Source organism: Manacus candei, unplaced genomic scaffold (genome assembly GCF_025592945.1).
Source record: "Manacus candei isolate 608988 ecotype Guabito, Panama unplaced genomic scaffold, ASM2559294v1 h1tg000072l, whole genome shotgun sequence".
Classification (NCBI taxonomy): Eukaryota; Metazoa; Chordata; class Aves; order Passeriformes; family Pipridae; genus Manacus; species Manacus candei.
Genome location: NW_026138120.1, coordinates 4,328,745 through 4,351,452, shown reverse-complemented (window position 1 = coordinate 4,351,452; position 22,708 = coordinate 4,328,745). Strand labels below are relative to the sequence as shown.

Below are 22,708 nucleotides of genomic sequence, written 5' to 3'. Positions count from 1 at the left end.
GAAGAGGATACCCTTTCCATAAAAACTTCCAGGTGATACTGATCACAAAACTGCCTTTCATAGCCTTTTGTCACACAGCTGTACTCGTGTGTCCTGTCCATTCCCTTACTCTGAAGAGAAGTCATACAATGGTAGCAGGAGAAGTTGGAGCTGTAGGTTCCTCTCACTACTGTTTGACCTGCCACCTAACATATCTGTTGAGATATTTCATTGGGCTGGGAAGGGCCAAGGGTCTGAAATCTATGTTGCTTTCAGTTCATCCTGCAGATAACACACGAATGGACCTGATTATCCCAGGGGAACAATACTTCTATCTGAAGGCAAGAAATGCAGTTGAAAGGCAAAAGTGGCTGGTTGCACTAGGAACTGCCAAAGCCTGTCTGACTGACAGCAGGACACAGAAGGAAAAAGGTAAGAACACCCTTTTGCTGGCACATGCTGTTTGCTTTATATTTCCTCATCCTTGCCCTAGTGTATGTACACAGAAATGTACTAATGGGAACATTAGCTAAAAATCTCAGGTGTTAACTCCCAGGACAGGAATTTGCACACTTTGGCTTTTTCTTAAAATGTACTATGTATAAATCATGTGAAAACTGTGTGCTGGTGGATTCTGTAAGTACAATGAGTAAGTACCTTCTGACTATGGATCACTGGATGCAAGGTGTACAAGAATGTAAAACCCCCACCTTCTTCAGCTGTCTGAATATAATGACCCAGCCTCTCATACCAGTGTCTCTTGAGCTTTGAAGTTCCTCAGACCCTTTCCTTCCACATTCTAACTGGGCTGTCTTATGCACTTCAAGAACCCCTTGGCAATTAGGAAAAAGTTTGCACTTGGTTCCAAATGTGCGTACTTGTATTCAGAAACTTAAATCTGACCATGGTGAGACTGTGAAAATTAATTCACCTATCTCTTTGCTTTCACCAACAATCTCACTTTCACCCCAGTGAAAACCCCTGTTGCTTACAAGTATGGCGTTATGGTGGGTGTGAGACCTCATACCTTAACCTTGTGTAACCTCAGCACAATGACTATGCAGAAGATGGGAAAACAGCAAATTATTGTTAATGTCCTGAGCAAATGCAGGGGGTGGTGAGCACTTCATTCCCTTGAGGTGAGGAACTGCTTCTCCTCTTGGCCTTATGTGCGTCTTCACCAGGCTTTGCATCTACTGGTTCAAACTGAATCAGAACTGAGTAAAAGATGCTACTGTAGGGTCCTACACAAAGTGGGGATCTGATGCACAGTGTCTAGAAGCATTAAAAAGTTGTATCCATAAGCTGACATACAGTAGCACATGGTATAAAGCTACTGATGTATTTGCATAGCTAAACCACGTTAATCTTATTAACAGACAATTTATTTTGTAGTTCTGGGACTCTGATGTCAAAAAAAAAAACCTTCTGAAAAATCTCAGATTGACCATTAGTCTTATCTGGATTAGTCTGCTCAGTTCTGCGTTCTCCAGTGCAGGAAACATATGGGTATACTGGAGTGAGTCCAGCAAAGGGCCACTAAGATGATTAAAGGCATATCTGGATGGGAGAGGATGAAAAAGATGGAGCCAGTCTCTTCTCAGTGAATGAACAAGAGCATAGATTTTAATACAAGCGACTCCATTGAGACATAAGCAAAAATGCTTATATTATGAGGATGAGGGAGCACTGAATGGTTACACAGAGAGGTTGTGGAATCTCCATCCTTGGCAATGTTCTAAACCTGACTAGGCATGGCCCTGAGTAACTTGCTCTGGCTGACTGCTTCGAACAGGGGAGAAGGACTAGCTGGTCTCCAGAGGTCTCTTCCAGCTTCATCCATTCTATGATTCAAGTGTGCGTGTATATATCTATATTAAAGTAATCCTTTTGTGTTGGACAGGATGCATCTTTTACATCCAATGTTTTCTACCTACAACCCTATCTAAACAGTGCTATTGCTTGGACCTTAAACTACTTTGTGAAAACAAAAGTTATATGTAGGGAGTTTATGCTGTTTAAAAGACCCACTACAGTCAAATGTTGTGTACTTGCTTGGCATCAAATACAGTAAATTTAACTCTTCTTTTGTTTCACTTTTAGAGTTCACTGAAAACACAGAAGCCTTGAAGACTAAAATGTCTGAACTTAGACTGTACTGTAACCTCCTTGTTCAGCAAGTGCATAAAACGAAGGAAGCTAGCATTTCTGGTGTGTCAGAACCAGAGGTACAGCTCTTTTTTTGGTGCAGACCACATCTGTAAAGTCTTGAGCATTGTGAACTTTTCTGGTTTCACTCACAGTTACTTAATGCTGCAACCTCTTTCTGCAGAGATCCTGTGGGAAATAATGTGCTCACACAACAGTTCTTGTTTAAATAGAGTAATACTCCATTGTTGCAAATAACTTGCCTAGAGTTGGGCTAGCGAGTAGTGAGATGAGATCTGGTATCTATTATGTAGACAATAACATCTCAGTAGGTGATCATGTGTATAATGGATCAAAAAAAAAGATCTTTTATAAAAAGATAACTTGCAAGAAGTGCACATTTTTCTGTCCCTGAGTCTAATATCCTGCTCAGCAAAACACAACCAAAACTATTAGAAGGTCAAGAGATGATGCAGACCTCAAAAGAAACAAAATTGGTGTAAAGAACTACCTAGTTACCCTCACTTAAGTTAAAGTTTCAAACCTTTCAAATCTTCCTGACCAAAGAAACCTCATTTAAGAAGGATCTTCTAGTGACAGCAATCTGCCCCTTGCTTTGAGAGAGAAATGTGTGAAGAGGAATGCACTTCACTTGCTAGAGAAGTTGGTGTGGAGTTCCAGGATGCCTCTCACTGGACAGATGGGTCCTCGGGTGCAGAACAGGCAAGGAAAACACCTGAAAGTTAATCATTTGTATGTCCAAACAATCTCTGCAAAGATACTTGATAAACTGTTTCTGGTGAATTAAAAGACAGTACAGAAGCATGATGTAGTTTACAAATGACTAAGAGGCACTGTTAGAACTTGCAGCTCACAGGTGTTGACCTGTAATGTAGTGTTTATCCAGCTTGTATTTCATGCATCTGGGGGAAAACCATCTTTCCTACTGACATTTAACTGGAAAGATTTATTGCTAAAAGCCTTTCAGCATCAATAACTGCACTTCACAGAGATGAAGAGTATTGTGGTGATGTGGTATTTCATTCTACCCTTTTTTCAATTGCCATAAATTTTTGTTCTTGGGATTTTTGAAATTATTATCTGCAGATCATCCTGTATCTATTTAATTTGTTTAGTTTTCATTTCTCCTGTCAGTGGTGTTTTTTGGAATGCTGTTTTTGAATGCATACAGGCTTAGTATTTCGTACACTTCTAACACCAACAAGATAAGTAACTAATAGGCATTGCTTTTAAAACACAAACATAGTGAGCTTGTTGTACGAGAGGCTGACAAGTGGTAGTGCTGCGAGGGGAACATAGCCCCAGTAATATGTGATGCCAGTTCTCTAAGCAGCTGACATATTGAATTTTAATTCATGTTAACTAGAAATCGTGACTGTGGCAGCTGTGGGCTTTGTAGACATTAGTTGCTCCAAACTGATCTTATGTGGTAAGTCCATTTCTTCCAATTGATTTCTTCCCACAGAATGAGATTGATATGGGAGCTCTGTTAAAATCAACCTGTGACACCTTCCTGAAGACTCTTGAAGAATGTATGCAGATTGCAAATACTGCCTTCACTTCTGAGTTACTGCATCAGACCCCACCTGGATCCCCAAATTTAGCAGTTCTCAGAACAAGCAAGGTAACGGCCAGTATCTTCCCTCAGCCTTGACAGGGATGCTAAGGCATCCTTTTCTAAAGTAGCATTTCTAGAAGTAGGGACTGTGTTAGGGAATGTGATAGCTAGTAGTCCTACACTGGACATACTCTGCCATTTCTTATGGTTTTCAAGCAACGTAGGGCCATTTTTAATAAGCAGTGACTGATCTCTTAACCTTTAACGTACGTGAAAGTTATTAAACATTAACTTTCAGGGCCCGCAGTTCCAGGTGCAGGCAGTGATGTTTCAAAGTACCTTGGCTTATGGCAAGTTCATGCATTGTGGAAGCTCACAGCAATTATAACTCTGCTAAGCTACGGCAGCATCAGATCTGTGGTAATACGCCAGTGGGAGCTGATGAGCTTACCTCTTTAATGACAAGGGCACTTCCTTGAATCCTGGATCCATAAGTACAGGCACAAAACTGGAGCATCTCTGGCAAACTGGAGGTTAAGGTGTTTGTAGGAAGGTAGATGCTTGACTGCATCTGAGAAATGATTACCATATCTGGTGTCTTGGCCTCATGTTTTTCTGGTTTCTCATAATTTTTTTTTTTTAAGTAAGGAAAACATTGCAAAGGAAACTCACTGCTTTGTTTCCTTTCCATGTGCTGAATGGTGTCTCACTTGACACTTCCTAGCTAGGTTCTGAAAGAAATCTTTTGATTTTCTTTCTTTTCCTTTTTCTTTTTTTCTTTGCAATATTGCAATGGTATAATAATATAGCACCTTTTTCACTCTTGTCTGTATACAGTCTCCAGGTCAGAGAATTAGTGAGGGGTTTTTTTCTGACTCCAGCTTGTGTTTGATAAAATGTGAAGTTTGAGATGCATGATACAGTCTTCTTTCTGTAAAGAATATTCTTCCTCCTCCATATCTTTCAGGTAAAGCACTCTGTCTTGTCCAGTCACACCTCAACAGAAAGGTATAATAAAAGTCTTTACTGTCAGTCTCTTTCTAATCTGTTTTTGGTAGTGTCCTTTCCTTTTTTTGCTCTGCTGTTACTAGTACTGGACGCAGGCAGAACTGTATCATTCTGAAATGCATACTTGGAAGCAGATGCAACAAAAGGGATTTGGCTCACCCACTTCATGTCTCTTCCATATCAACCCTTTCCCTTTTATTTTTCTCAGCAATCCACTTGGTTGACTCACAGGTCAATCCCTGTCCAGCTCTCTCCCGCTTCAGTGCTCATTCCTGCATTTTAGGTTCCACTTCATAAGTTCATAAAATCCTTGATGGTGAGCAGACTATGATTTGTGGAGTAGATGGCAAGGATATATATCTTTAATTACTAATGAGGAGATATTCTATTAGTTACAGTACCTGCCTGTGATTTTCATTTTTGTAATTGTATTTTTTTGATTATGTATCTTTTTAATAAAGATCACTGTAAATATATTTGAACTCTGCAAGCTGAGACTGAGTTGCTGCAAAGAGCTGTGTGGTTCTTTTTATTATTTTAGACAAGTCCTTTTGCTCACAGCAGCCTGTGACAGCCTATAATTTCTGTCAGCTATTTTTCTCTTACTGTTATTTGCTTGTATTTACAGGAAGAAGCTTACCAAGCAATGCTTTATACACTAACTGTTATTCTTTCCCTTTCTTCAGGCAGATGGAATTGAACCCCTGTGAAAATGGCTGTGTGAAAGCAGAAATTAACCATCAAGAGCAAACGCTTATTAAAAGTTTGGAATGTTTAAACTTGGAAACAAGTGAGGGGAGCAGTGATGTTTCTGTTGAAGATCACATAGCAGAGGATTTGGCAGGTAATTATATGCACTGTCTCTTATCCAGGATCATTACTCTGTAAGTGTGAATGAAGGGATGTGTAGGCTGCCTGTGAGAATACCAATCCCTTGCTTCCCCAGAGAGGGAATATCAGTCTGTTTCAATCTGGTATCTGCCCTCTGTGAGTCTTCTGAGCATAGCTCCTGCTGCCCTTTTTGATGGTTTACTTGAGACTGAATGGGGAAGGAAATTAAAAATTCTTTTTTGGACAGGCTGAGGCCCTCCAGATGCTGATTGACCTATGAAACAATACAACCTGGCAGAGCTTGGGCTCTTCTTGCATTGTGGACAGACACATTATGCCCAGAGGCTCTCCTCTGGGAATCCTGGCACTTCTGCCAGTATGTAGAGCTGTAGTGTCAGAAGGAGGACATTGAAGCTTTGTGTGCCTGTCTGGGAGGGCTTGAACTTGTAGTCACTCTCGATTGCTCTGACAAATCTTTACAGGAAATTAACCCTTTTTCTGCAACTGAGAATGTACTAGGAAGCATCTTATTTTTTCCATTACCTTAGCAATAGCATGAAACTTGAATTTGTGCATGACTTCAGTAAAATACTGTTGAACTAAATCAGTAATCTGGATAAGTCTATTTAAGTAATATGATTTCTACTCAACCTGTTGAATGGACTGTACCATTCTTGAGCAGTAACTTTCTCTGCCTGGCTGTTATTCCAAAACATATATATGCAGTCAGTCAATCAGCTGAAGTTTTTAAGCCCAAGTTAATGATCATGCTGATTTTGCTCTTACATGAGTTCTCTTTGGAGCTTTTTCCATTTCCATGGCTGGTATCATGTAGTGTGGCAGGTCCTTGCAGAATAACATACGTGTGTTACCATTTAGCATAATACCTCAAGAAAACAGCACTAAAGCAAGGAGATCAAACTAATTCAAGTCAGATTGTTGGTGTCATTTTAGCTACTGTGATTCCTGTGCAGAAAAGAGAAAAAACTACCTCCTCTTGCGTACACACGTGAGTTGCAGGGGTTTGCTGGCAATACAGGGTGGAGTTAGGGTGTGCAGTGCCATCTGTATGGGGTGAGCTTACCCAGCCAGCCCAAGGGCTTTTTCTCCACAGTGTCTGTATCTTGGTGCTCCTGGGCTCACCAACTCTGCTCTGTCTCAGATGCTTTTCCCTCTCTCTCCCTTTTATTAAGAGCAGTCAATCTTTAAAAATACTCAAGCACTTAAGTCCTGTAATGAGTTTCTGTATGTCATTTAGGGCTTACAGTGTTTGAGTTTGAAATTTTGGAGGATGCCAGGCTTTTTGCATAGCACTCCTGTGGACTCACTGTGGACTTGGGCTGTTTCTCTACTCACCAGCCTGTGTGTCTTGGTGAAGGACACATCAGTGTCATCATTCAGATTCTAGTTCCTTAGGAGAAACACTTGGATTGTTAATGTCAGTGACATCTGAGGCCACTTTTATTCTGCCCTGAGGAGAATGGCTCAAGTTTCATTGCTGCTACTGGTGTGAGTGGTTCTTTTTTCATGCAGCACCAGGCTTATTCAGTGGTTCTGCAAGTGTGCTTTCAGATGTCACTTGAAGGAAGAGAGTTCCTTGCAGCTTGATCCCTTCAACCAGAAGCTCAATTCTGCTTCAGGTTTCTCTCTAAACCTCACTGACACTTGAAAATATTTCTTTCCTGGAGAGACACATTCCCTGTGAAATCTTGGATCCTAGTTGACAGTCTTCCAGCAAGATGTGCTGTAGCCATAGCTTGTATGCTGCAGATGCTGTGAATGTATTGTTTTTGCTTCTTGAATTGTTCTAGAAGTTCTCCATGAGGTCAGAAGGTCTTACCACCTATGGGATGTATAAGGAAGATTTTGTCTTCCTTCAGAAGTGCTTGTGTAGTGCTGTATGTATTTGAAACAGATGTACTTGACCCCAAAGAAGAAATAAAATAGATCACAGCAGGGAAGAGGCACATGGATCTTTTTCTGGGAAACTTTAAAGATATTTGTGGAAATGGGGGAGAACATAGCAGTCTTTGATATCATACCGGTGTCTGTCTAAGCAGCCAGTTTGCTAACTTATCAGAAGGAGCAAGCAAGTCACTGTTATTTTTTTTGCTTTTGAAAATGCACTGTGCACTTTAACAGTACTGGGAAAGTTACAGCCACATGAGAAGTAATCTTCCTTTCAAGGAGAGGAGTCTGCTCCCTGCTGCACCCAATCGCTTCTTCAAAGATCTTCTCTCATAAGGCTGTCCTTGCTGAGGATATGTGGGCTCACTTGCATTGGTGCCTGGTACTTGGTCTGTCTGATTAAAAGAAATGAGGAGGGAAATGTTTGAAATGTTGACTGAGCACCCAATAGACCTGTAGTGAGAGTCATGGTGCTGGCAGGGAAGCTTTTGAACTGAATGATGCAGATATTCAAGTGCCTTCCTTCAAATAGGAGGGCATCTTGAAGAACAGGAATAACAATATGGGTATGTAACTGGGTTTTTTGTCTGTTTTTCTTCTGTTTCCTGTAAATGTTAGGCATTAAAGAAGATGGAGAGGACAAGCTGCAAGCTGTAGAAAGCTATGCTGCCCACAAGTTGTTGCAGTCGGAAACAAATTCTTTAAGTAGATTGACTCCGTGTGAGGAAGACAAAAATGAAAATGATTCTCCAACCTTCTTCAGTGTCATGAGCAATAGGTAGAACAGATTTCGATTAAAAGGATTATTGAAACTTTAAGTCTTTCATTTACTTATTTTTAAGACTTTTCTATCTGTAAAGATGTATTTACTGAGATTATTTAACAAGACTGCTTACAGCACAGTAATTAGAAGATGATACCTTTTGTAAAATTAACTGTACAGGATGAAGTGGGAGGTTTTTCCTTGTTTCTAATTGCAGGTCTTGCATGCACACCACCAAATGTGTATTTTCTGCAGTCAGTTACTTTAACATAGTGAAACAAAAGCTGTGTTGGTGGTTTCGTGTCTGTAAATTTTACCTCTATGCAAATGACATGGACAGGAAATGTAATTTTGGCATTAGAAGTTATACAAAAGGAATTGTTAAGGTGACAATCTTTTCTGCTTGTCCTTGGCACCAGATTCAGTGATATTGAACTTCGGGAGGAGGAGGGCATACCCACAGAGGAGTTTCTGGAATCATGTTATGCAATTGTGCCTGTTCTGGGTAAGCAGCTTCTCTTCACCTTTTGACTGCTGCCAGCTGCGAGAAAAGGTGGAGCTGTTAGTTTAGAAAATTTGTTTCTTCACTAAAGTGATATAGTAGAAACAGTATCAGCAGAGTCGATTTGATTGGTACCAGAACATGTTTCTTACTCCTTGGCTTTAAAGAGAATCCACTCTCATTCAGGTGGGACCCACGTATAAACAGCTTGGAAACCCGTGGTCTGTCTGGAACAGCAATTTCTTCCCCTCAAAAGAGCACCATAGATACCTTACACATCCAGTACAGCTGCCAGCACACCATCAGCTGTAATCTCTTTGATTTTTCCAACAACTTCTGTCACCAGCTAGTGCAGCCCCCTGCCTGCATCTAACAGTGGATGTGAGGTCCCTGTGAGCATGCACCCTTTTGAAGACTTCCAGACTGTAGGTCAGAGTGTTTTAATGCTGGTACTGACTGAGGTGGACTGGTTGTACACCAAAGAAAAATTGCGTTTGCATCATTCATTTACTATTCTCCCGCCATTTAAAGCATTGTTCAGAGAGTAAATTAAATTAATTGTTTCCTAAAACATGAGGACTGGAAAAAGACACAATTTTAAAATATGGCCTTTTTTTTTTTTCCCTAGACAAGCTGGGACCAACCGTTTTTGCTCCTGTTAAAATGGATTTTGTAGGCAACATCAAGGTAACAGCTTGTTTCTAGCACTGGTTTTTGGTTTTTAAGCAAAATATCTATTTTAGGCACTAAAGCTCAAAAATATGTGGTAGGAGTCAATAGTGGTAGGCTATTTAATATTTGATAATGTTACCATCTGTCAGATCAGAGCACTGAAATGCCCCTAATTCTGTTCTTACAGTACATGCTGTATTTAATAAATCCAGTTGTGTCCAAACTTATAAAAATACTTGATTGACTGCCAAGTAAAACATCTGTTACACCTAATGAATATGACTTTGATTCTGAGCTGAACAGGTTTGTGATGTTAGCAATACTGACTTTAAGCTGTAAAACAAATGGAGGGGAAAAAAAAAACCTTCGCTAAGCCAAGCAGGAGGAAGTTAATGCATTAAGAAGCAGTTTCTCATCAGATTGGGGCAGACCCTGCAGTCTTGGTTCTTGTTCTGGAAGTTCTTCCAGCTTCAAGAACCTTCTGCAAAGGTTTGAAATACTGGTTATGAGACAAAATGCATTCATAGTGAGACTTTTCATAGCTTTTCTTTCAAGTAAAAAAAAAAAAGAAAAAGAAAAAGATATCTTCTGAGTGTGTGATCAGGAACATTATATATAATCAGATTTGTTTAGCATCAAGTAAGAAAGGTATTTGGTTATCTTCGAGAAGGTAGCCACTGAAAGACTGAAAATAGAAGAGAGAAGAATCATATTTAAAAACTAAACATTGAATATTTATTGTGAACTGATAGACAGCTGCTCCTTTAATGTAGAAGACAAGTCTGTTTATCTGCCCCTTATATAATGTTTCTTTTGTTTTTGTGAGGAATTGTGTATAAAAACTTAGAAATAAATTGAAAACATGAGCATGCCATTGACTGCTAAGTGTAATTGAAAATTTGCAGCTTAGCAGTTGTCAGAAGGTAATCTTGCTGGTAGTTGAAGTTCAGGACAAATGGGACTTTGCTTGGAGAGCATATTGAGTTAACTCCTTTCCACCAGTGTGGAGGATGTCATGTGAACCTGAAGGATTTTGTTGGACAGAAATGGTGGGTGCCATGTAAATTTTTGACCGAGGTGCTTTATTTTGCTTGTGTTAGCCAGATGGCTGACCAGATGTGTCTGCAGTGGTGCCCTGGCCTGGCGTGCCCACCTTGGCAGCGCAGCCATGCCATGGGGAGTATGTGACATGCTTGTGAATCTGTAGTATCTCTTAGCAGGAAGGAGTCCTGGTTAATGGGTGGTATTTATAGGACAGGTCCCTGTTTGGTCTTAAAAGCCTGAAGCTTTATCCGTTGTATTTTCTCCAGAAAATAAACCAGAAATTTATTACCAACAAAGAAGAGTTTGATACCCTTCAGAAGATCGTGCTCCATGAAGTGAATGCAGGTGTAGCACAAGTTAGAAACTCTGCTACAGAGGCTCTCCTGTGGCTGAAAAGGTAATGACCTCATATCTGCATACATTATGAACTGCTAGGATGCAATGAGAGGTCTTTCATCACTGCAAGCTTGTGTACATGGAGCAAACTGATTACTTTCCACAGGCTTCATCAATCCAAACTGACCAGGTTCAAGATTAATGTGTTGTCTGTGGTTGTATCACTGCAACTTTGCCAAAAGGCCTGAAAAAGCAATTCCAGAACACTGGGGTTTTTTCCCCATGCAAGTGAAGTTACAGTGAATGACTAATCCTTCTGGGCCTGAGCATCAGGCAGATGATTTCAAGATGCAGCAGAAATGTTTAGCAAAGTTTTTTTCCCTTGGGCTGGGAAAGAAGCTGGAGGAGGTGGCTGCATTTTTTTGTTCAGAATGAAAATGACTCCTTAATTCTGAGTTTTATTGCTCTTCTGAGTTGTATTGCAACTTTGGGGGCTTTGTTAGACTTTGGGTTACTTTGTTATAAACGTGGTTTCTTTTTATTTCATGGGTTCATCCTGACAGAGGCCTAAAGTTCTTGAAAGGGTTTTTGACAGAAGTGAAGAATGGGGAAAAGAATATCCAAACAGCTCTGAGTAAGTGCCAGTTGCTTTATTCTTCATGTACTTCTGAATTTACATACTTGGCTACTTTCCTCCTCATTTAGAACCTGTATTTTCTTTTCGTCAGTGACAAGTGATGCCAGTAGTCTCTAAGACCTAACATTTTTGAAAGCACAGGTTTTTTAAATGGTTGCCTTGGGATGGGTTACTAGATAAGTGGTCAATGTTGATTTATTAGCAGATAAAGATTCCTGTAACTGGCATACTTTTGACAGAGGAGACAGTCATGTCTTAGGGAACCAAGAGCTTTGTCTCATTCCACTTTCTCTACTAGTTTGCAGCAAGAGTGCTCCCAAATTTGTAATTACTGTTTTGTTAGTTTGTTAGTTCCATGTGAGATTGACCATCACTCTTTGAAATCACCTCTTTGCCAGTATGGCTGCGAATTACCTGCATCCATTAGAAGGGAGTTTGTAACAGAGAAGAAGGATTTTTTTCAAGTGCAGAACTTCTGACACTTACCAAGGCAGGCTAGTGCAAAGGCACAGCAAGTACAAAACAAAATATAAACCCCTCTTAGACTTGATTTGGTTATTCCTGAGTAAGGCCCTCTCTGTATGCATGAAACCTAATGTTATAATAATCCTTTAAAACAGCTTTGAAACAGCTTTTTTTAGAGCTTTTTATTTTACCTTCTTTTAAACAGCTAAGCAGTCACCCTATAGGATTAATAAAATGAACTACTGCACTGAAGTATGTAGCAGCTCTAGGAAGTGGGATTGTAAATACACTGCTACCATATGTGGGTGTTAAACACTATGGAAAGTCAAGGCATTTATTTGACCTTCTGAGTCTGAAGGCTTCGGCACTGAATTACTCCTTGAATGGCTCAGTTCCTGCAGCAGAGCCATGCTGCTGGTTTTTTCCCACTTTTTCATTCCCTTAAATATTCATTTCTAATCTCTGAGATCTCTTTGTGATGAAGACTTAAAACTGCCATACATCTATGTCTTGATTTATAATTTTTTTTCTTTAAGACAATGCTTATGGAAAGACATTACGGCAGCACCATGGTTGGGTTGTCCGAGGGGTCTTTGCGGTAAGTATTTACCTTGGTCGCTGATAGAGCTGGGGGTCTTATTCATGTGATCCTATGTTGTGTAATTAATAAACTGTATTAAAATTATTAGATTCCTTTGCCAGAACCTTATTTTCAAGGTGAGGATTGTGGTTATCACTGTTTGGTCTTAGGCTTTAAGGATGGAACCTGCTTTCTGGAGATGAAACAGGCAGATCGCACTTGCATGCACACTTTTTTATTATGTGTTTTTAAGCACAGTCTTGCAGGGCTATTAAAGAAAGAAATGAAGATTTGAAGTTTCTTTTTTTAAGATTGATCTGTCTTTGAATATGAGCATTCAAGAAGGGTTAGTGCAGAATGTGTGGAGAGTTGAAGTAGAATATATTGGCTAGAGAAAATTTTTCATCCAGTCTGGCAGCTCCCCCTTGTGTTTGTCCCTGGGAAAATTATCACTGAAATTACAAAAGGAAAAAGGAAAACCTCGTCCAGGCAATAGTGACTTTGACTGGGAGAAAAAGAAATGCTGGGGAAAACTTTCTAAAAACCATTTTGAGAACTCAGTGCTGAAGTGTGTGATGCTGGATTGGGACCTTCCTTAACAAACTGTACTTTATTTGGGGTTTGCACTTAATAAATTTTTAATGTATGCTATTTATTTGTACAAAATATGATACACAGACACTTCATAAAAATCAGGCCTCTCTGAAGATGTCTTAAACTGGGGATCTACACAAAAATAATAACAAATAAAAATGAAATAGCTTCCCTCATAGTTAAAATTCTTAACATATGCACGTACACATAATTAAATTAAAGCTATGCAGTCTGAGTGCAAGGAGGGAGGTCTTAGAAGTTTTTTGTGGCTTTAGTTGTGTTTCTTTTCCTGTTCTATTTTGCAAATATAAAAGCTTTGGTTCCTCTCCCAGTTGGCTTTAAGGGCAGCTCCAACGTATGAAGATTTTGTGGCAGCTCTGTCTGTAGAGGAGTGTGATCCTCAGGAAGAAACATTTTACAAAGGAATGCAGAGGGACCTCAACATTTACTTACCAGCCATGGAAAAGCAGCTAAATATCTTGGACACTCTCTATGAAGTACATGGTTTGGAATCAGATGAGGTGGTATGACTACAGCAAGACCACATCTTAAAAATTCAGGGACTGTGTCTGTTAACAAAGATTTCTTCCATTTTGGTTTTTTTCGGACATCATTTCTGTTCATTGTATCTTTTCAGGTGGGAAGGGTGTTGTGATTGTTTTGGGGGAAGATTGTGTGATTTTTATTTTTTTTGTTATGCTTGTTTTGCATTTAGATGCAGAGGTACTGTTTCTCTTTGGGTCATAACTCTGTCTGTGATGAATGTTTCTGACTGTTTCTCTTCTACCTGTGCACTTCCTCTTCTCTTCACCTCATAAAAGTAACAGAGCAGAATTTGGCCTTTGCTCCTGTACCTTAGGAGAGACCTGCATGTGCAGCAGAGCTGTTGTGTGTTGTCAGCACAGCACCCAGGCAGGCACTGCTGGTTCTTCCTCTCCCACTCCCTGTGCCCGCTCCCTGCCATGGTGTAGGAGGGCAGGGGTAGTGAGCGTTATTGTTACCGTGGTAGCAGAAGAGAAGAGCAGCTGAACACCAGCTTCCAATGCAGTGAGTTTGTCCCTTAATTTGGGTTGAGGCTTTTTAATGCAAATACTTAAATATTTGCATTAAATAAATATTTATTAAAGTAAATAAATATTTTAATCCAAATGTTACAGACATCTTCACCACAGATGTGTGTGACTGGTTGTCTGAGCAGCCCCAGAAACCAGCCTTTGAAACAAGGTGTTGTGTTCCTTGACCAGCTCCCAGTGTGTGCCATGGTTTCCCTGTCAGCTCCTGCCAGTGGACCACAAGAAATTTGCTGCCACAGACTGACAGAGCCCAGCTAATTTCAGCAGTGCTTTACATAAGCATTTGAAAATCATGTCCATCATCCTGGCTTATTAAGGTTTTGGTGGGATTTTCTGTTTTGGGTTTTAGGGGTTTTCTTAAATCAAAATCACACAAAACCAGAATATTTGCTTTTAAATTGAATACAGCTAGCAGTTCAAAAAGCAGATATCATTAGAATCCTACCTAGGCTGCCAGTATGGGCAGAAACTTCATGAAAGTGGATGTGAAATGAAGAAAGTGTAGGGAAGCTAGAATTTGTGATGGAGCTACTATTACACATTGGACCAATTACAAATCTTGACTTTTGAAATTATTTAGAAGTGACTGAAAATTAAGAAAGTAAGGTTTTCCCTTTTTCCCATTTTGCCGATATTGATAAAAATGTGCTCCTTAGCATTGCTGCTATTAAGAATAATAAAGAAGTCCTTTTAGCTAGTGATTTGGTTAAGGACTGTGGTAATGAGGTACTTAGAATTAGTAAGTCTTTGTAAATACAGAAGTCAGTGTTGCCATACTCACAGAAGTAATACTGGCTTTTGCTATGCTAAAAACCATGTTGTCAGTAAAATGAATGTATCGCAGACCTGCTGCCCTGCATTGCTCTGTGACAGGAGCCTCTCTCCACACTGAATACTTGATCTTTTCTAAAGAGCCTAGCATTGTGAGCTTTAAGAAAAGCATATGATACTTGAAGAAAAGGCCAACATCACACTTGTATAAAGAAAGATACCAAGACTCTAATTAGGCATCTTATAGAATCATACAATATGCTGAGTTGGAAGGGACCCATCAGGATCATCAAGTCCAACTCCTGGCCCTGCACAGGACACCCCAAGAATCACACCATGTGCCTGAGAGGGTTGTCCAAATGCTTCTTGAACTCAGACAGGCTTGGTGCTGTGACCGCTTCCCTGGGGAGCCTGTTCCAGTGCCCAACCACCCTTTGGGTGAAAAACTTTTTCGTGATATCTAACCTAAACCTCCCCCAACTCAGCTTCATGCCATTTCTTTGGGTCCTGTCACTGGTCACAAAAGTAAAGAGATCGGTGCCTGCCCCTCCACTTACCCTCGTGAGGATGCTGAAGTTCACGAAGAGGTCTCCCCCCAGTCTCCTCCAGGCTGAACACACCACGTGACCTCAGCCACTCCTCATACAGCTTCCCCTTCAGACCCTTCACCATCCTCATTGCCCTCCTTAGGACACACTCTAATAGCTCAATATCTTTCTTATATTGTGGTGCCCAAAACTGCACACTATGTTCAAGGTGAGGCTGCCCCAGTGCAGAGCAGAGTGGGACAGTCCCCTCCCTGGACCGGCTGGTGATGCTGTGCCTGATGCCCCCCAGGACACAGCTGGCCCTCCTGGCTGCCAGGGCACTGCTGACTGATAGTCAACTTGCCATAGACCAGGACCCCCAGTTCCCTTTCCTCAGTGCTTCCATTCAGCCTCTCATTGCCTAGTCTGTACACACACCAGGGTTGCCCCATCCCAGGTGCATAATCCAGCACTTTCCCTTGCTAAACTTCATAGAGTTGTCATTGCCCATCTTTCTAATTTGTCGAGGTCTCTCTGCAGGGTCTCTCTGCCCTCAAGGGAATTGACAGCTCCTCCCAATTTAGTGTTGTTGGCAAACCTAGTATACCTTTGAATCCTGTGTCCACATCATTAATGAAGATACGGAAAAGAAGTGGGCTGAGGATGGAGCCCTGTGGAACCCCACTAGTGACCAGATGCCAGTCTGATGTTACCCCATTCACTATTACCCTCTGTGCTGGACCCATGAGCGAGTTGCTCACCCATCACGTTTACATGGTTATTTAGTTATGTGCTGGGCATTTTGTCCAGAAGGATACTGTGAGTGAGTATCAAAAGCTTTGCTAGAGTCCAAAAAGATTACATCTCCTGGCTTTCCTAGATCAGCTAGGTGGGTTACCCTGTCATAGAAGGAAGTCAGGTTCAACAAGCGGGATTTTTGCCTCATGAAATCATGCTGGCTGTGACCAATGACTGCGTTGTCCTCCAAATGTTTTTCAATACCTCCCAGAATAATCTTTTCCATAATTTTACCAGGCATTGAAGTGATGCTGACAAACCTCTAGTTTCCGGGGTCTTCCTTCTTCCCCTTCTTGAAAATCAGGAAAATGTTTGCCAGCTTCCAGTCAGCTGGGACCTTTCTGGATTTCCAAGACAGCTCAAAAATCATCAAGACTATTTAAAGAGTGTGGCTTCCTTGTTCTTTCATTTTCTCTGAGTTGTGCCTATGTGTAGTCCCTACGTAATCCAAGAGGGATCAGCAGGAATCAGGTTTTAGTTTTTTGAATTCTTTTAAATTAGGTAGTACATGTTTTGAGTACAAAGTCAAAACTTTTGACCAAAGCTCTATTCAATTATTTCACTACGCCCAGTGCTAAAAATGAAGCAGAGGGCTTTTGGTATTCAGCTGTCTGCTTCTTCTAAGAATGAATACAAAGAAACCACCACTGCAGTAAAACAACCAACTCTACCCTCTGTGGTTTCCTCAAGGTTTTCAGCTGTCTGTGGGAAACTTTGCCCTAACAGTTTTTAACTTAATGCTCTGGAAAGGTAATGGAGACCACATTTCCACAAAATATCAACTGGGTTAAGGGGAGACCAGGAAGAGATCCCTCTTCTCTAGAAATTAACTGTCAGATCATGATGAAAATTGACTTCCCTTTTTGCTCTTAAATTTTTCCAGTAGCAGGAAAGTGTATTCAGCACTTAAAATATTTGGAGGTATTTTTGAGTTTTTTGTTGGTTTGTTTTGGTTTGGTTCTTAACTATGAGGAGAACCACTAGTTTTTTAAGTGTGCTTCAGACCTGTTGTTTGTTGCAAAAAATCATGAGGCTATATTTCATAGGTAAAGAACTTAACCGCTAGCTTCAGCAATTACTAATTTCTTACTCTCTTCCATCTTCTAAGAGAGAGCTTTCTACACTGCGTATCTTCTAATCAGCGTGGCATCCTGCCTCAGAGCAGGCTTTCCCGTCTTGCCCTTCTGTGTAAAATTGGTCTTTCTGAACTCTGGAGTTGGTGCTTAAGAAAATTCTTAGGAGACCGTGGCTTCAGGAAACCCCTGTGTACTTGTTGTTAAATGGGGGACTTTCAGAGAAGGAATTGAGCAAGGTCTCCTTGCCTTCAAAACTTGCACTTCACCATGCACTGCTCTTGCAGGGCGTTAAGCACTTCAAGACTTAGGAATGCTATCTTTGCAGTCAGACAACCACTGAGAAAGAAACCCATGCAGTGTGTTGCAGAGCTGAACTCCAGGTTGTACCTTCTAAGGATGCAATAGATCAGATGGCCAAGTGGAAGCAAATGCACTGCTAGACAATGCACCTTCTTTTCCTGTGGTGTCAGTTTGGCAAGCAGAGTGGATGGCTTTGGATTTTAATAATTGTAGAGAACAAGCAACTAGTTTTTGGCCTTCAAATTTAGAATTGGAGAGAAGGTCAGTGTTTCCTGTTTGATTTGTTTGGTTTGTTCATTAGTTAGGGTTGTTTTCTTTGTTGTGTTTGTTTTGGTTTTTTTTAAAGGCTGACATTTATGAACAACTGACCTGCATACTGGTAAAGATTCATATGACTTAGATAACAGCACCCTTGCTCTGTATACTTTACATGAACTGCTTTGGTTTCTTAAATTGCGCTAAAGTTTTGCATCCCTTTCCTTTAGAAATGCTTTTGGCTGTTTCCTGCAATGTCTAACAGTTGCATATTCTCAGGGATTTTACTTATCCGTGGTGAAATAAGAGTAATCACAGCCTTACCATAGGGGGAGTAAGGCTGCTTTTTGTAAAGTTGGTGTAGCTGAGTGTAGAACTCTGATACAGCATATGACATGGGCAGTGTCTGTCCAGTGCACATCCTTGCTGAGACATGGTAAATCCCAAAGCAATCTGATAAAAGTGCTATCTAGTACTGAATAATGACAGCATATTTGAATAGAGGTTATGAACCCATCTTTGTTACATAGCATCATTGGCATTAGAGCAGAGCTCTCAAGTAGTTCCAAGTTCTGTTAGCAATGGGATGCTTTTATTTATTTTATTTATTTTATTGTTAATTTTTTAAAACAAACTGTGTTTTGGAGCCCCCTCTGCTATTTTAAGACACCATACTCAGTTTCCTTTTGAAGTTCTGTGATGTTATAATTCTAGAATATGAACTGCATACTCAAGTGCTTTGGTGTAAACTTAAGCACATATTGACACTGTTATACCGTGGGTCTCCCTTTAACAGATGCACTGAAAGTTAAGGGCCATATACCTTCACTTACAAGCTTTTTGTAAGGCATCATCAGGATATAGGCTACAGCTGTTTGCTTTTAAAATGTTTCATGGTTTGAAAAGGGTCACTTGGTTGACTGGATGTATAAAAAGTATGCCCAAAATATGCTCCAGTTGTTTGCAGCGTGCTTTGGCAAAGGGGTGTGAACCATTATAGAAAACAGTGTTGCATATGTCTCTATGCTGAACCTTCTAACCCTTTCCTTTCGTTATCACTTCAGCTTTTGTGAAAAGCTTTAAAGAACCTTTAACTGCCTTTCAGACACCTGGAAAGATCATTAGCATGTTCCTACCCAGCTGTCTTTCCCTCTTCCTCAGCCTAGTATTTTCTTTCCATGCACTGTCCTCTGCCTTACTATCAGAGCTGTTGCTGTCGAAGCATCTCTCTATAAGAATGCAAAGCAGGAAGTTTTGTGAGGGATACAAATATAAACATGGAAACTCAGAGCTGAATTCTTTGGCAGGCAATGAGACATACAGATGGAGAATGTGCTGCTTTTCTCTGAAGTTTCACCCTGAGTTGACATATTTTACCGGGAAAACCACACTACTTTAAATTTGATTTCATTAATGAAATTTAAATTGGGGCACTTCAGATTTGGAAGTTCTGCCTCATAGAAGTGAAAGCACAGGGGTTTCGGTTTTGCTGTTTTATTTTTTTTATTATTTAATTATTTTTTTTCCTCTGGCCTGCATAGTGCAGATAACATAACAAAAAATAAACAGGGTGGGGGTGGGGATAACAGAATTCAAGCCTTGCTTGCACCTTCTGTAGCCCCTGGGTGAATGAAACCTGCAAACTACTGAATGCTCTAGGCAATATAAAATCACCCTTGTGCATAAGAGGTATCATAGCATATTTTGGCTCTGAGTAAACCCAGGCTGTAGCTGATGCTGCTCACAGCTTACATGAGGATTTAAGCACTTGCTTTGAAGTTACAACATGTCCATAGTATGTTTCACTTAAACACACGTTCACTTAAACACACGTGCACCATCCCACTGGCATGCAGTTTTTCAAAATGTAGTCTTTGATTTTCATTGTTAATATCCCTTCCTTGGTATAGGATTTCTCCCCCCACACACTCCAGATGTGCTAAAGGTTTCATATTTTTGCATATGAAACATCCTTGTTTTCATTTCCTGATTTCTGTTTAACACTAAGTGTGTTAACTTTCTTTTGCTTTGCAGCATTCGAGGGGTCCAAAATTTGATTCCTTTATTTAAAGCAATTTTGAAAGTTTGAAATTTACATCTACTTGAAACTAAACAAGTAAATTGCATTCCAGAGTACAGGAATCAAACTGAAAATCAAGGCAGCTTGCTTTTATGGTTTCCTGTTTTCTTTTTTCAAACTAATTTTGGGCATACATTTTATCAATGTCAAACTGAGCTTACTGCAAGTTTTACTTTACTTACTAAAATGCATTATATACATACTGAAATACATTGAAAGATGAAGAGAAGGTATATTGCCTCACACTTTAAATTTACTGAATTCTAAGGGCTTGTTTATGCCCACAAAATCACCTCTCTGTATAAGCATGACACAAACTGTGTTGTCATAAGCAGTTCAGTCTGAAATACTCTGAAGTTTCCAGTCTGCATCATCTCTCAAATCATACAGCATCTGTCTCTTCTTTTGGAGCATTGTTAAGACTTTTGTCAGACTTTTATATTATTTCATTATAATAAACTTATTTTAAATAAGCATGTTTTAAAATCTTGTTTTCTCCTTGCATGGATTTTGTTTCTTTTATTACAATATAGGGCCTATGGTGCTCTTAAAGAGGACTGCATCTGTTCTGGTTACTGTGTGGACAGTCAAAAACAGTATGTTTCTGGTTCACAGAAACTACCTATAGGTATCTTTGTATGAAGAATGTTGACACACATGGAGGCTGTTCAGATTACGAGAATAAAAGCTGTGTCTGGCATATGATTGTAGGTCCCTGGCCAGTGTAAATATGTGAAGATGGTAGTTACAAAACCTAGCCTGGCAGTGTGACAGGAATTTCTGTTTTTATGTATTATTCGTCCTTCTTTTGCATGGTCTTGAATCTCTTCCATAGAGATTTCAAAGACTTCAGAAACTCCTGTGTGGTTGCCTTTAGATGCAGATGAAGACTAGTGTTCTTTAATGCGGGTGTAACATCTCCCTTTCTTCCCTTTTCTTTCTTTCTCTCCATATAAACAAGCGTGGACCTTACAGCAGATCTGTGATACCCAATCATGTCTCTCTAGCAAGGGCAAGTACCTCTTTTAAATGGCAACAACGAGTTGGAGGTCTGGGACCCAGCAGAGGCATTTTCTCAGCTGCAGAAGAGCAGATGAGACAAGTCCCTGCCTGTGTCTGACCAGCCCTGTGGCAGGGCAAGGATGCATGTATCCTGTTGCAGCAGCACTGCTCAGCTACAGCTGGCTGTCTCCCATGGGATACAAGAAACTTATCCCTTCTAATTGCAGTAGGCCCCAGAGCATCATCCTGCAAAGACCGAGAGTTGCTTTTGCTTCAGCAAGGACTGAGCTCTGGCAGGAGCCTCAAACGCATCATCACTGTATCTCAACTGCTGGGGCTGAGCTGGCGGGTAGCTGGGCACCTCAGTGAGGAACTAATAGTTCAGGAAGCCTTCCAGGGCAGAGGTCACATTCCTCTTTTACCACTGCAGGGTTTCATTCATCTTCTCCTTCCTAAGGAAATGAGCAGGTTATCAGTCATGAGACCCTGTCAGTTCCAGCTAAATAACAACAGTTGTGTTACTGATGCATTTAGAGGTTTCTCTGAAACCTGTCTTGGCCCTATTCCATGGGCCTGTGGAAATTACTTGTCATGTTCATTGCAGCTATGGCACAGATTGCTTTGGTGGCTCTCCTGAAGCATCAACTGTGCCACAATCAGTCCATTTCACTTTCTGGCCTGGCAGCTCCTCTGAAGCCACGCTTTTACATGTCACAGTTAGATGGTAGAGCTCTGTCCTACACAAAGTCAGCACTTCTGGTGTTGGTATCCACGCTGTCTTACACTGCAGTAGACAACTGTAGCTTTTCACACCAAAACAAAGAGGGTGTACATAGAGCCACTGAAAGAGGTAGAGTCCATCAAAACTTCCCTCACATGCAGTGTTAAAATGAACTCTTTCCTTTTCTCACTTGAGATCACAGGATGATGTTCTAGCAGGAAGACGAGGTTTTAGCTTTCCATACAGACATGCAAGAGACAAATTGAACAAATGTCTCTTTTCACCAGAGAAGCAGTGATTTGCAACTTGCTGCAGCCATGCAGACAACTTCTTTCCATTGACATTTCTGGACTGGAAGAGGAGGAGGGATATGTTTGGGGACCATCATGTATCACAGTGTCCAGAGACCTGCCCCTTGACTGTCAGTACTTTGACAAAACCCACAAGCTAATGCCTCAAAGCCTGGCTTCTACCTGTGAGCTGCAATACTGATTTGCCCACCAGCACTGTAGTGCTCTATTTTACAGCTGAAATGTGTCCATGAGCAGAGGGAGCAGGATATGTTGGCTGTGGCAAGGAGGTCTGCAGCTGTGCGGAGGGACTGTGAGCACAGTTGTTGGTGTCCTCTGCAAAATGCCTGTTCTAAACAGCCTAACACAGACCAGCAGCACTTCACAGACGTGTTCTAATAGAAATCCCATACACAAAAAGATACCTCCCAGGGAAGTGCCACCTCACTACAACTTCTGCTGATTAGGAAAAGCAAATCTGTTGCCATTACAGGATCCCAAATGAGTATCTTCCCAGGGAAAAACCCCATCTTTGACAGTTTGCCATGTTAGTTAGTAAAGGTCAGGAACTGTGAGAGTAGCTGCTAAATTCCTGTCCCTCCAGAAATCTAGATCCATGGTTCAAAATTAAAAATGCCGTGCCGAGTGTTTAGGGTTCATAGGAACATATAGGTGCTGCTGTTAAAATAGAAAGGTCAAAGAGGACACATTACATTCAATAATGATCAAAATATTCATTAATATTGGTTTCTTAGGGTTCTCCTATATG

The 22,708-nt window shown here is 40.6% G+C and overlaps 1 protein-coding gene across 3 annotated transcripts in view; it reads left to right on the top strand.

Annotated features, from left to right (window-relative positions):
• PLEKHA8 (pleckstrin homology domain containing A8) overlaps positions 1 to 22,708 on the top strand; it is a 49,163-nt gene that overhangs the window by 10,858 nt on the left and 15,597 nt on the right. For 2 of the 3 annotated variants that reach the window (XM_051808318.1, XM_051808319.1), the window contains exons 3-13: positions 256 to 411; positions 2,083 to 2,207; positions 3,614 to 3,772; positions 4,674 to 4,714; positions 5,401 to 5,558; positions 8,072 to 8,231; positions 8,636 to 8,721; positions 9,347 to 9,405; positions 10,701 to 10,831; positions 11,334 to 11,404; positions 12,409 to 12,470. In XM_051808318.1, coding sequence (XP_051664278.1) covers positions 256 to 411; positions 2,083 to 2,207; positions 3,614 to 3,772; positions 4,674 to 4,714; positions 5,401 to 5,558; positions 8,072 to 8,231; positions 8,636 to 8,721; positions 9,347 to 9,405; positions 10,701 to 10,831; positions 11,334 to 11,404; positions 12,409 to 12,470 — 1,208 coding nt within the window. Of the gene's footprint in view, positions 1 to 255; positions 412 to 2,082; positions 2,208 to 3,613; positions 3,773 to 4,673; positions 4,715 to 5,400; positions 5,559 to 8,071; positions 8,232 to 8,635; positions 8,722 to 9,346; positions 9,406 to 10,700; positions 10,832 to 11,333; positions 11,405 to 12,408; positions 12,471 to 13,378; positions 20,627 to 22,708 lie in introns of those variants that run through there. The other variant, XM_051808317.1, reaches the window with a different exon arrangement.